General features: G+C 43.8%; 1 protein-coding gene across 1 annotated transcript in view; it reads left to right on the forward strand.

Annotated features, from left to right (window-relative positions):
• ACVR1 (activin A receptor type 1) overlaps nt 1-15,020 on the forward strand; it is a 126,714-nt gene that overhangs the window by 80,153 nt on the left and 31,541 nt on the right. The window contains exons 4-5 of the mRNA XM_029225033.1: nt 9,405-9,668; nt 11,856-12,067. Coding sequence (XP_029080866.1) covers nt 9,405-9,668; nt 11,856-12,067 — 476 coding nt within the window. The remainder of the gene's footprint in view (nt 1-9,404; nt 9,669-11,855; nt 12,068-15,020) is intronic.

A 15,020-nucleotide genomic window follows, 5' to 3' on the forward strand; every position in this document is an offset into this window, starting at 1 on the left:
TTGTGGTAGAAGTGGATCACAGGCTACAGCAGGATTAGAGGTGAAGGGACGGGAAAAACTAGTCCCCCTGCAGGGTCGGGCAGACAGGCCCACGTGCTGCCTTTTCAAAGGCATCCCAACTATAGCAACTTGACGGTGGCCAACAAAACAAAAACAAAACAAAAACAAAACCCTTAGTTCCAAGAGAAGACCTCTGTTGCAGGTAGCTCACAAATTATAACAGCAGCAGTGAACGACAATAATCTAACACTAATTTCCGTTATGAAAACAGAAGGCTGAGCTGCTGACTTTCTTAGCAACTTTTACAAGACATTTAAATCCCTCTAGCTGGTCCTTTGTTCCTGTGTTGCCATGGAGTGTCAATAAGCCCAGCTCAGAATAACCCGGGCAGTGACATGAGAGGTGCAGCTTGCTCGCTGGCATGGTGGCTGGCCAGGTTACGCTGTTTTCATTGCTCCCGTCTTGGGAGGAGGACCGAGCAGCTGGTTGCCCGGGCAGCTGTGAAAGGTGTACGTCTCTTGGCTGCCCAGAGTTTGAAAGGCAACCAAAACTTGCCTGCCTCCTGAGCATGTGCAGCTCCCGTTTGAGCAGATAGCAACTGAAAATAGCCCACTGCACACCTGTCCCTTGTACACCAGCCCCTGGCCGACTGCCATTTAGGACAGTGTGGGCTCCCTGGGTGGATAGGTGAGGGGCTGAGCAGATCTCAGGGGTTCTTAGGAAGATCCTGGGAACTTTGGCCCTGGCTTAAAAGGAAACGAAAAAGCAGCAGGCTCCTCTGAGCAGTTCCACTGGGCACTTGTGTGGTTAGTGGGTGGCCGCAGTGCTTGCGTACGTGCGGTACGTGCTGAAGAAGCCATACCAGTTCTCCGTGCTCAGCCAAACTGGGGTCCGACAGACAGACTGAGAGGTATATGTTTTCTCCTGGAGGGAAAGGCTTTCCTAAAACACTCCTAGACGGTAGCCGTCATGGAGAACCCTGCCTCAGTTTTAGAGAGGGGAGGCACTGAGTGAAAACTGTCTTGTTTGATTTTCTACGTGCTCTTTAATCCCCAGTGATTGTCAGTAGATCACTTCTACAAGGTGGCCCTCTGCGAGATTATACTCCAAATGTGGGCACAGAATAGAATCAGCATGTCAGGAGCTGTCTGTTTCCCTTTGGGACTCTTTCCATGTCCTTCCGGGCTTTCATCTCTGCCGCGGGCTTGCCATCGTTGGGCAGGCTTGGCACGCCGATGTGGATGGAAGAAGGCTCTGGAAGGAAATACTTCTGAAATGACTGGTGGTACTCAAGCTGCTATTTAAAAGTGACCCTTCTTAGAGTCTTGGGTTATCTTTAGGCCGTCAGTGCTCTACAGCCACAGGAGCCAAAAGGGAGTCTGTGGAAACTCTGGCCTGTTGCTCTCGCCTTGGTTTGTGTTTAGATATCGTTGCTCCTCAGCCAGTGGCCTCGTGACACATCTCAGATTTAGCTGCCTTTCTTCTGCCAAGGTCCAAGATTATTGTGGAAGCTGGGAACGGTGTGCTGTGCCCCAGAGGCTGGGGTGTGGGGGGAAGGCATGTGTGTTTAAAAAGCCAGCTCTGGTTCACAGCATTCTGAAGAAAGTCTTCCTGTTTCTACCTTGAGTGTAGGCACCTGTGGCCTTTCTGTGGGCTCCGGGGTGAAAAAGAATAAGCTCAAAATGACCTACACTCAACTGTCTTATGGTGACTGTAGGATCTTTCGTCTCTGATGAGGAAGCCAGTCTTAAGCGTGTTGAACTTGGGAGTTAATGAATTCTTGTGAACCATATTAATTAGACTGATGGGGTAAAGGAGATAGGCGAGACAAAGATCAAGTTATAAAGGCTGGAATACAGATGCACAGGGCATGTACTCATGGGACTGAAGACATGGGATTCCTTCTTTCTTTGACCTTTCATGGAGATCTGGACCTGGTAGGGCCTTGGGACATGACTGGGAAGTTGGGAGATAGGGAAGCAGCAATATCAGAGGCTTGGGCTCTGCCCCAGTTTTTCATCCTTGGATATCTTGATCTCTTTGGCTTCATTCGGGCTGGAAAGAAAATAGTCTGGAAATTACCTTGTTCCCTCTGCGCTTTTCTCTGGGATGGGGTAGGGTAGGGAGCTAGAGAGGAAGAACTTAGCTGAATTTAACTAATTCTAGACATTTTCGCCTTTAGCTCTGGGTGCCACGATGCCTAGAGGCTGGCATTCTAAGACTGTTGTTAACAAATTGGAGCCGTGCCCATCTTTTGAAGGATTTATCTCTGTGATTTGAAAGCTTCCGGAAAGGGTGTGGGGATGTGGTGGCGGCTGGCGGATGGTAAGCAGAGCAAAGGTTGGCAGTCTTGGAGGTTCTGTCCCTGATTCCCAGAGAAAAAGGTCGCGTAGGGCAGTGGAGGAGAAACAGAAGTGGGAGCTGGGCCTTCTCTGCTGTCCATTCCCGTGTAGAGCCCTCGTTTAGGGTGTCCTGTAAAACCAGAATTTTCAGTGTAGAGCCTGGGTAGGAAAACCTTGCTGGAGCAGCCGTGCACTCTCCAGATATCCCGGGAGGAAGGGGAGACAACCAGAAAGAGTCAGGAACACCTTTTCCCACACTGTGATCGGAGCTTCTAGCCTAAGACATGCTATAGATGGTACCACATCACTGGCTCTCCTGAATCTGAACAAGGAATGACTTCTCTGAAATGTTTATAATTCCTCAGCTTTTTCCCCCTTCTTCAGTCTGTGGTCCTCTCTGTTACTCTCCCAACAAGTAGAGCTTCACTCAGATGCGAGAGTTGTCAACACCATGTGGGGTGGGCTGCGGCGGGCTGCTTTTCATTAGGCCTCGCAATCATCTGTTTCTCTGAAGCGACGATTCAAGAAGTTTGAAGACAAAATGAGGAAAGGGGTCATTATTTCCCCCCTTATGAAGGAGTCGCTTCACAGACATGGCATATGTGTTAAAGCTAAGTCTTTGCTATGTTCAGGGAGTCATAAAAAGCATGGAAGAGACAGACCGGTATCGTCTTAGGTCATACCCCACAGTGCTCTTTAACTTGTTAGTCATTTAAACACAGACTGAGTTTATGGCTTTGAAATAGAAGGTGAGACTGCTGCAATAGGCTTAACTTACACGGATTATTTCAGAGACCGGGAGTCAGCCCAGCCACAAAATAAACAGATGGAATTCTTCTTTATTTTCTTCCCCCCCCCCCCGCTCAGCTTCAGCAGTTCAAATGCAGGGTGACTTAGGACTCCGTATCACCTTCAGCAAAGCAAGAAGGGGAAAATGACGTAGTTCACCCTTCCTCACTCCCTGCTGAAAACGCCATTGTTTTCACCGACAGGAGAAAAAGGGCAGCGGAGACCAGGGGCATCTTTTCTCCCTGCTGAGCAGGCAAGTCCTGCAGGACCTCCCTAAACTGGCTGAAGCCAAGGCACTCGTTGTGTTTTGGTCATCCTCATCACCGTAGCGTCATCGTAGCCAAAGGTCCTCAGATCAGTCATCCAAGGAAGGACCTCCCATAAAAGCCTTGCTGTTCTATTGATGTGTTAAATTATGCCTTGTTTTTGGAACTCTTGCATTGTACCTCTTTCTTCCAACACACAAACAAGCAAACACAAAACCTACCACACCACAGAAAGTACTAATTTTCCACACTTGTAAGCCCGAGGAGGTGAGCAGGTGTGACGCTGTGGCGAGCTCCTGTAGGGAGAAGGGGTTTGCACAGACACGCTGGCTTGGTGACTAAGCCTTGCCTGAAGATCTCTGCTGACATTTAAAGACTTTATAGGCTCAGTCTTCTCTGAAAACCAGCATCATGTCTCTTCCCACCTCTGAATCCTGTCTGTGAAGAGAAAATTCATTCTGAAACAAACATTCATCAGGCTTGTCCTCCTGCCAAGTGCTGAGGCAGCTGCGGAGAGCGTAGCAGTGAGCAAAGCAGGCTCAGTTCCTTCCCTCATGGGGCTCACAGTCTGCAGGGAAGACTTGGACGGTCGGCAGCCATGCAGACACACGTATGTGAGCATAGACAGGTGGCTGCTGTGTGAACAAACGCTTCTCTGAGGAGGGAACAGGTGAGGTGAGATCTCGGGGGAAGATGGGCACACACTGGGTGGATGGGGGCGTCGGCAGGGAGAGAGCCGAGCATCCCACATGGAGGGAATTCCACACCTAACGGACCTGAGCTCCTGAAGCAGGAGGAGCCCTTCCCAGAACTGAGGGCATCTGAGGCAGAAAGCAGGTCAACCAGGGCTTTTGTAGGCCGGGGTGACCACTGTGTCTCCCCCCCCTTTTTTTTTTTTTTTTTGTGGCAGCTTGCACAGCTTGAGGGATCTTACTTCCCTGACCAGGGATTGAACCTGGGCCGCGGCAGTGAAAGCACCGAGTCCTAACCACTGGACTGTCAGGAAATTCCCTGCATCTCCTTTTTTAGGGTCGTGGAATCAAGCTTGTTCACCTGAGTGGGGGTGAGTCTGGTCAGCTCAGTGAGGGAACACTGGAGGAAGAACACATTTGGAGTGGAGGCATGATGAGTTCAAAACCGTGGAAACCCTACCATCGTTTCTGGTTGTCATTATTCTAATTTGTATGTGATCCTACTCAAATGCCTCTGTTCTCTCTCAACTCCTGGAACATATTTGCTTCTTGGCTTTTACAGCTTTACCAAGTATCAGTCTCTGATCAGGAAAAAAGAAAATATGATTTGGTTTCTCTAAGTGGATGTTTTATTATAATGAGAGCATTTAGGTACTTGGGTGTCTTTTATTTCTGGGCATATAGCCGGCCTTCTTGCCAGGCCATCAAATGCCCTTCACTAGGCATTCCGGACAGACCTTTGTGTTTCCGTCTTAGGAGCAGGCTTGCTGGCAGTGATACCTGGCATTGCAAAATCCTTCCGTAAGCCTTTGTTTAATGCCAGAGGTCTCAGATGCTTTCAGGTTCTGGAGAGGTGCCACGCTGCACTCTTGGATTAGGAGCCGATGGAAGGACTCCCATATCTATGAGCCTAATATAAGCTGTCATTTCAAATGAATGAATCGTTTATACTGTTGGAAAGAGTCCAGGGATGTTTGGGGTTCCTTTTTTAGCCTCTAAAGTTCTGAGCTATTGGACTTTTATAGCAGTAGTCTAATAACTGCCTATTATTTGTGCTGCTTTGAGATGAGCCTAAAAGAGATTCAGCCTGTTTCTTTTGCTGACTCCTGGGATCACGGCTACAGGCTGGTTGACTTGGACCATTTTCTCATTTGTCTTTTCTGTCAAGGACTTTAGTGGGAAACATGGGGTTTTGTTCACCATTTAGAATGATAATCAGTTTAAATGCCTTAGAGTATTCTGGAGTGCATGACTGGGCAGGTGGGCGGGAGAGCATGGAGAGCCGTTTGTAGCTTGTGCCCAGATTGCTCCAGTCCCACTTAAGACATAAATGCGGGTACTCTTACTACGAGGCACGAGATTATCCCAAACTGTGGACAGTCTTAAAAAGGTCCTCAATGCTCTTTGCTCTGCCTCCTCCTCTGCCAGTTTAGGATTAGGCTGTGAGAGTAGGTGTGTCCAGATGGTGAGCATATCGCCCAGAACAAGAAAAATCTTTTAAAAGTTTTGGCTGCGGTGAACCCCTGGGATTCCGAGCCTGTACCTCTGGTTGCAGAGCCAGCCCTGGCTCCTTCCAGGTGGTGCCGAGGACTCCCTGCTGCTCCCAGCCAGACGCGGGCTGCGAGTGTGTTCACACGGGCCTGGTTCTGGGGCTACAGAGGGCACAGGGTGCCAGCCATGACACTGAGTAATGCCGGGAGGTGCCTTTAGAACAGACAGTGTGGGTGAGCACCGCACACAGGGAATACCTCTGGCTTGACATTTCAATTACTGCATTATTTAAATGAGTGTCAATTAGGTAGCGTAGACTGGCTGCCTTCTGCCAGGGCACCTCCTAGTTATTAGCACAGGCAAGTGTAAAATGCTTCATATCAGATGTGGTGCTTCCTGGCTGGACTGTTGAAAATCAGTCACAGAAGGTGATTATCCTTCCTCGGCGTTCCCTGATGTGTAGAGTATTTATATCCTGGCCTGAGAGATTAGAGGTCCACAGACCCTTGCTTGGGGCCCTAAAAAAGCTTTGTGATAACTCTCACACCTCCCTGACCCACCATTGCTACCCCAAATAAGATATCACAGGCCCACACATGTTATGGCTATTCCTAAATTTTAACAAGACCAAAACAGTGAGTCATAGGCATTTGGGGGGCCTGCCGTGTTCCTTAGGCTTGTGGATATTAAGATCTGAAAATGTTACCACCTTGCTTTTAACCTGCTTTGTTGAATTAGTAATCCTAGCTCAGAAAATCCTTTTGGCATCCCTTCGACTAATCCACTCTGTCGGGTGAAATTGCCAAAGTGGCGTTTAACTGAAGTGTGTGTGTACGTGCAGACACGTGCATGGGTGTATGGGGTCATTCTCGTGAATTTAGGGTCTTCACTTATATCTGGCTGTATATAAAAGAATTGATTCACGAAGGGCTCTGCCAATTAGTTATATGGGAATATACAAATTAAGAAGATTAAATGTTGGTGAAAAGCAAAATAGGAAGCGAAGTTGTTGAAGGTTTTGTACTTTCCCATTTGCTAACTGCTGAACTGGGCTTATAGTCCCTCCATAGCAGGGATTGAGTTAATTATTACATATTACTGAGCTGTCTTTCTTCCTTTTTTTCCCTTTTTCCTGATTGTGGTGGGGAAGATATATATGAAAACCTTGGTTTTCGACTTAGTTTATGACCCCACAGGATAAGATCTGATTAAGATCTATACCTCATTTAGCCTGGATGCACTGCAGAGTTGCCTGTAGTGGGTTGAATCTTACTAAAGATGGTATTTACTTGAGGCTGCTCAATTCTGGCAAAATTCTCTAGGCTACAGTTTAAACATCTGTCAGACAGTCCCCACATCCTTTCAAAAGCTAGAGACCTTGGAAAGGCAGTAGGCCTCTTGCACCTGTGCACCTAGAGTTCAGTTTCGGCTGGAACTTTAAGAGCAGAGTTCACTCTGAGGGCACACCAGAGAAATTATTATTGTTGTTATTTTTTTTAATTGACAGTTTTTTATTTGAACCACAGAGTGTCATTAATTCTTTGGTACCCTGGACCATCCATTCCCATAGGATCAGTGATGAGTGAACCCTGTATGGTCTACAGTTATTGTTTGCTGTTGTTCCTGGGGGACCGTAGGTGCAGCGAGTGAATGATTCATACTCCTCAATTCATTATCAGCCTGTGATCAGCTCCTCTCCTATATTATTCTCACTTTACCCCTTCATCCTAACACTAACCTCACTTCCCCAACCCAGCATCGATAGGTACAACCTCCTTAATGTGTTAAGTATGTATTTTTGGATATCAGTGACTTTTAACAATTATTTAGGGTTTTGAAGTACATGTTTGTGTGTCAAATTTACATAAATTGCTTTATTGCCCAGTTTTTGAATATAGTCTTTTTAATTCTCTGCTGTGCTCACCACTAACTCTGTCCCTCACCCCACCCATCCATTTCCCTCCAAAGGATCATCACCTGTTGGGCAGCATAGTTGGCAACTCTCAGCCCAGCTTTGTGCCATTTGAGAGTGGCAAGCATGTCTAGACTCCCTAGAAATATTATCTTTCAACTTGCTTTTGGCAAGTGTAAACTTTTTGCTGGATTATGTCAACAGATATATATGTTTCTCATCCTCATAGAAATAGCTTGGTGCTGGAATTTCTCTTGGATTTCTCTAGGCAGGGAGAAATAAAGACCGTCCCTTGGCTCATTAAAGTTATTGCTCATTAAAAATGCCTGCGGGCTCTTGATCCTCGGGGGTGAGTCTGGTGACACACATACACTGTCACCGGCTATTTTGGATTTTCTGCTTTCGGGCATGTCTTTGCTCTTGGATGAGCCCCTTGTGGTTTTCAAAAGACCTAGCAAGTCAATTATAAATAGAAGGCTCGTGTCTGTGTGTCTGCATGCCCTTACTCTGTGGGACAAGGCACCCACATTACAGTGGGCAGTGAACTATTTTTCACTCCTTTGAAGAGGGAAGAAGAAAGATGAAGAATGCCTTTTCTCTTTCTGAGATAACCCACACACCTCTACACACACCCACACAAATCTGTGTAAATGAACTTGACATTTTCAAAGACCTTACCTTAAGGTCTCCTCTTGAAAGCACAGCCATCCAACCTGCTATATTTTAAGAAAGCAGCAGCTCTCTCACAGACCTGCTACAGAGGTCAGGGATTAGAAGGCAGCCTGTCTGTGCTGTAGACCTTCGGAGGGAGTTTTGAGAGCGACTCTCTTTATACGAACAGTGCTTTGGTGAAACTGGTGTCATCAGGCTAGTCAGTGGCCTCTGGGACTCGGCTGTTTACATTCTGTCTTCACTTTCCTTCCCCGCTGGTGGAAACTGTTGGGACCCGCAAGTCTGAACTAATTACTCTAACAAAAGAGGGGAAAAGAAGGAGTGATTTGAAAGGTGAAACTGCAAATGAGTGATTTCAGAAAGAGGCAATTAGGAGGTCTGGTTCGGTGTGATTCACTGATGATCCATCCTGCACCTTGGACCCACCTGTGTGGGCTATTCCTTTGGTCCCACTTGTTACCTTACTGTTCAGACATTGTTTTATTCCCTTTGTCTTTCTGTGCCCTCATCCTCAAAAATTGGTGCCAACTTTTTCCTGCCAGTTGAAAATGTTTAAGCAGTGTTTAGTCTCGTAATTAATGTGAAAACTTCAGTGTTGTACTACTGAAAAATTACTCTAGACGTTTAGCTGAAAATATTGATAATATGGATATGTAAGTATAGACCGTGCATCCTTGGGAACTCTTACTATACTGATGTGTTTCTGAAGCAGACAGGTGACGGCAGCAATGTCAGCAATCCTGTATTAGTAGTCGATGGAGGCTCGTGTGGAGGTAACGGGAGCTGGTGTTGACAGGCGCCATGTATTTAGGAGCCTCGTTTTAAAACACAAAATAAAGGTGATGAGCATTACGTTCTGGTAAAACATTTTATTTTGGTTCAAGAATCGGGATGTGAGAGCCCATCAGACCAAAGATACCATGAAAACCACAGTGGGAGAAGTTCATTTTCAGAAACCTGTGGACAGATCATAATCATTCTTTGGCCTAGTATAGGCTATAAAAGAGTACCCAGCTTATATCAACACATTCGTATCTTGAGACGTGATTATTATTTGGTGGTTGGTCAGCTGAGAGTTACAAGACAGCAGAAATATGGAAATCATGGCCAGTGGTGATACTTCACCTGACTTTGGTTAACGTGTTTGTAATGGTCTTGGAGAGACTGTATCGTTCCCCCAACGGGGTTAAAACCCATGCAGTGATTTTTTTTTGTTTTCCTTCCCCTCTTCCCTTTGCAGATGAGAAGCCCAAGGTTAACCCTAGACTTTACATGTGTGTGTGTGAAGGCCTCTCCTGTGGAAATGAGGACCACTGTGAAGGCCAGCAGTGCTTTTCCTCGCTGAGCATAAACGATGGCTTCCACGTCTACCAGAAAGGCTGCTTCCAGGTCTATGAGCAGGGGAAGATGACCTGTAAGACCCCGCCGTCACCCGGCCAAGCTGTGGAGTGCTGCCAAGGGGACTGGTGTAACAGGAACATCACCGCCCAGCTGCCCACTAAAGGTTCCCATGGACTTTTCTATTTCTAGATCAAGGGTTTTTGTTAGTATTGTCCTGATTCTGTGTGGGTTAAAGATGTAAGTAGCTACAAGGCTTTCCTCCTGCTCTTCCAACAGTGGGTGACAAGGGAAGTCCCTCTGGTGAGGAGGAGAAAGGCATGGCCTTTTGGAATCTACAAGGAGGATGGATGTTTTTGGGAAAGTGAGCAAGGTGATGTCTACCTTGGGGATGGCTTGGCTGACCAGATCTCTCTTGGTGGTCATGAGCAGGTGAACAGCTCCTGACATCCTTTTCTGAAAGGAGCTATGATGTCATAATTTCTGAGACAGTTCTGCTTTGTAAATGCTCATCTCTGTGTTGAGTGTGTAGGGAGGAAAGTGGAACATAAGATTCTGATGTCTGAGTGGAATACCTTCCCTTCTTTATGAGGAAGGAGACAACCTGTATGCCCTGCAATCCATCACCCATCTGATGCCCAGCAATCTATCACCGAAACTTGAAGCTGGGTGAGATTTCACATCAACCTCGTAGTTTATGTGGAATCTTCTCCGTATTATGGTCAATATGGATTTCAGTCCTCCTCTGAAACTGTTTCCTCATAAAATGAGCCCTAAATTGCTCTCTCAGAGTCCCTACAAACATGAATGTACCTTGGTCTTTGTAGACTCATTCCAAGCCAAATTTACTCTCTTAATATATAGTACATTTTTAATAGACGTACTTAACCAATTTTGCACTCACAAAAGAAGAAATAAACCGTAGGAGAGGCTACTAAGAGCATCCACGGCGAGAAATGTCAGCCAGAAAGGGAGGAGACAGAAAAATGTAAAAAACTGATACAAGATCATGTTACATAATTCATAATTTTTGAAGTTATGGTGAGGACCTTAAGGCATATAGAAAAGGTTAAAGTCTGATAAGCAAATAGGGTTCCATAATAAAAGAGAGTTTTTAATAAAAAGAGATGTTTTTATAAGCGAGGTCAAGTATTTAATGGTTAAACCTAAAACGGTACTTGATGGGATAAATTCTTAAACCTTGTGAGTTTGTTATTAATAGAGTGGATGGACCATGAAGAAATGTCTGCATTCATGTAGAAATGATACCTGCAGGGTGAAAAGTTTCTAATCTGCAGAACACTCTGCCAGATTAGAGTTGTGACACAGAATTTATTTTCTTAAGGAATTTCTGATTTAATTAGGGAGGCGCAATATTCATAATTCAATGCTGTACATAATTAGCTTTACACTTTATCATACAAGTGACATGTGCCAAGTTGTTGATTAATTTGGATTTGGAAAGTTAAAAGAAATTTATAAAGGAAGTTCGGCTTGAGATTGGATGGCTGAAGAGGCCAGGGACGTGGAGAGAGTGAGGCATACGTAGGGAACAGGGCTTGGTGACGTGATGTCAGGAAAGGGTCTGAAATTCAGAGGTGATTATCGCCTTAGGATCTTTTAATTATGGACCTTCACTATGCAACTGAGAAACTTTGATTTAACTCAAAAGTGAATATTTGCTCGAGTGACATGTGAGTATTCGAGTGAATGCACACATGTTTGAATGGGTATGTAATAATGTCTGAGCCAGAGAGTGAATGAGTGATCAGGTGAGTGAGTGAATCAAGGATAGAACGTTTTGAGTGAGTGAATGAATGTTGAATAAGCGAGTTAGAGAACAGGTGAATGAATAGGTTCCTAGGCAGAAATCATCATGTAATAGCAATGAGAATTCAGCAGTAGACCTCCAAGATACATTGAAGAGAGAGACCACAGATTGGATCATTTGGTCTTAACTCAGATAGCACTTTCTCATAGGAATATTACAGCATAGTGTCTGTCCGTAAGGGCTTGATGGTAAAACATCCTTACAGATCAAATCCAGGTTAATAAGGATAGTATCAGAGATTTGTGTAGTACTTTATATTTTAAAAACACTTTTCACATAGATGCATTAATAAATTGGTTCTCAGTGGAATTTTTTCAAACTCCTATTGTGTCTAAATGAATAATGGTTAAATGACTGGGCCGTTGGCCAGGTATCAGGAAGTCTTTCAGTTTCAACACTTTGTGGCTTGTGAGACTGTGTGGTCAGGGTCAGGAGCGAGCTACTTGTCAGGCATTGGTTATGCTAAATAATACGTAAACAATGAGCCTTACGGCCAGTTACCCTTCTCTCTCCCATCTCCAGGGAAATCCTTTCCTGGAACACAGAATTTCCACTTGGAGGTTGGCCTCATCATTCTGTCTGTAGTGTTTGCAGTCTGCCTTCTAGCCTGCCTGCTGGGAGTTGCTCTCCGAAAATTTAAAAGGCGCAACCAAGAACGCCTCAACCCCAGAGATGTGGAGTATGGCACCATCGAAGGGCTCATCACCACCAATGTCGGAGACAGCACGTTAGCAGTGAGTTTGTGGCCCCAGGGGACCCCGAGCATAACACAGATGGCTGAAGATGCTTTCTTATTTCAAGCACGAAATGCTAACCAGTAACTGGTGACTGGACAGTGAGTGCACACATGCTACTACTGGTCACTTATGTCTTCAGCAAGTATATGCCGGCACCCCTATGTGAGTTCAGTCTCCTCTACATGAGAACATTTATTTTAGACAGACATTTACATTAAATGAGGGAGTGGATTTATTTTAGTCGATCCTTGGTAGTTATTTTTCTTTTGGGAGTAAGGGGACAGGGACAGACAATGGTTGCCTATAATTTTGATGGTGGGGGAGGGCTTGGAATTTATGGTACTCAGTTCCTCTATTTTTAGCAGTAAAAGTGCTTTCAAAAAAAGCACCTTTTGCTTAATATTAAAAATCACTTTCCCTTCTAGATTATTTCAGCGCCCTGTAATTTAAGACTTTTAAAACCTGACGTCCAAAAAAGCAGCTATGAAATTTTTCGTGCTCCTGTGCCGCCCCCTTGTGGACTGCACTCATTTGGTTAAACCAGTGCTGTCCAATAGCAATACGTGCGGCACATCTGTAATTTTAAATGTTCCAGTAGCCATCTTAAAAAAAGTTTAAGAAAACCTCACAGGTGATATTAATTTTAAGAATATACTTAACCTAACATATATAATTATTATCATTTCAACATATAATTAAAGAATTATTAATGAGATATTTTGCATCTTTTTTTTTTTAAACTAAATTTTAAAAATCTGTGTATTTTATACGTACAGCACATATCGGTTCAGATCAGGCACATTTCACTGTCTCAGTGTCAGCGTGTGGCTAGCAGCTACCCTAGCACAGGGTTTGGAACCATCGTATTTGTATGTTTTAAAGTTACTCTTTTGCACATTTTAAAATGATGAAATCACATCGAAAGCAACTGTCTTCCTTTTTTCACTTTTTAAAATTGTTTGTCAAGTGTTAATTTTAGAGCACCTTTAAACTTTAAGTGAGAAAAGGGATTGCATGCTATCGAATAGGTTACCATCGAGTGCCGAAGGGAGAAGTAATAACATTCTACGGGGCACTGTGCTGAGTAGGATGCCCCCTTTAAAAAAAGGTGAAGATTTGTGTTAGAAAGATGTTAAAGTCATGCCAGTACTAAATCGAGACTCTCCTTGTCATTGGCTGATGAATTGAAAGACGGTCAAGGTGGTAGCTTTTAATGTGATTCAGTGTTATTTAATGCCATCACGTAAGATCATCTGTATTAAGTCTTGTTCTGCTAGACGACAGACTTAAAAGTGTCCGGGAGTTCTGCAGTTAAGCCTTTTTGCTGGGGAAGACTTGCCCTCACCAGTCACTGTAGCTCAGGTGCTACACCTGGACTACTACCCTTGGCGAGTTATTAAAACATTTGATGGCGGCTGATACAGGCTGGGAAATATCCCATCCTCCTGCCTTCCCCATGACTGGACCACAGTCAAGTGTACTTTTTTTGTATGAAAATAAAGGGGAAGGAACCTCGTTTAGCTTCCCTTTACCTACCTATTTAATTGTGCTACAGTGAAACTGGGAAAAGAGGAGAAAAGGACATTTCATTCAAAAAGTAGAAAAATATAGTTTTTCTTTAGAAGTGTATTTAGAAGTTTGTTTCAAGTTTTAAGGCAAATTAAATGAATTCATTGAGTTAGGAGCAAGGACGATACAACGCTGAATCTTGACAAAACTTTAGCAGTAGTCAGAACTTTGTTCCTCAGAGCTGCTAACATAACTAATCACATTGGGCACTGATAGGAATCTCTAGTGTAAATTATTATTTAAATGGCTTCTATAATTTTGAAAGCAGAATGCTTTCAAATATGCTAAAATAGTCTTCTCAACTCAACCGTTTTAGATGACAGTATATCACGATATAATGACACAGTAAACAACACTGTTTAAAAACAAGTTGTCATTATTGGTCTACATACTTGCTTATTTAAGTGATATTCTCATTTATATGACTCAGCAATGCGTACCTTACTAAACAGCTCTCCTACATTGAAAAAGAAGTTTTGGGATCCAAGAGTTGAAGTAGATGTTTGTTAGTCTTTGGTCGATTCCGCCCGCCCTGAAGTCTATGAACTAGGTTTAGAACCAGGATTGTACATTATGAAAAAACAACACATTAGTTCTATAGTAATTTCAGAATTATTCTCTCAAAAAAATTGAATGAATAAAGAGAAAAACGAACAGCAAAAGAGATAGGGAGATGTGAAACTCTACTTCATCTACATTCAGTTTCTTGTTGAATATCCATTTTGCGGCTTCTAAGGATTCTAAATTTCTTCCTTTAGATGTTCAGGTTTTGGTAATTTTGCTGATCAACAGTACTTCACAGTGGTGCTCAGAGTAAGTAAAAGACAATGAAACTCAAACAAGGCAATGTATTCATGTAACAGGCCAGCTAAAATGTTTGGGAAAGGACAGCTTTGGGGAGTGTTAGATCAACATTACTGCAACCTTCCCACGATCACCATGGGCACAATATTGTTTATTATAGATAATCCATTCCTGATTCAAAAATGCTTCTGCTTCTTGGCTTGCACTGAGAGTAAGAAGGGAAAATTTATGAATGAACTAATTGGGAATCTTTTTTGCAGTGTGTTCATTTTTAGAAGTAGATTTGGGGCATGGTTTTATGTTTCAATGAAAGTCGTATTTTTTCTCTCTGCTTTGTGGGTAACTGACATTGAGAATGACGTACAGTATATGAAATCACGTGTGAGAAACTTTTGAAAATTGTAAAGCACTATAGAATTTAAGAGTCTTTCAATAAAAAAAATTTTTTTTTTAAATTAAAAAGTAGACAACTGTTAACAAAAAAAAGAGAAATGACATAGAGGTGTTAATTTTGTGATTCTTGTTCCCCACCTACCTAGTAACCTCCATCCAGGTAGCCCTCTCTGCTTGAGTGTAC

Source organism: Monodon monoceros, unplaced genomic scaffold, assembly GCF_005190385.1.
Source record: "Monodon monoceros isolate NGI ecotype Baffin Bay Population unplaced genomic scaffold, NGI_Narwhal_1 Super_Scaffold_16, whole genome shotgun sequence".
NCBI classification, from domain to species: domain Eukaryota; kingdom Metazoa; phylum Chordata; class Mammalia; order Artiodactyla; family Monodontidae; genus Monodon; species Monodon monoceros.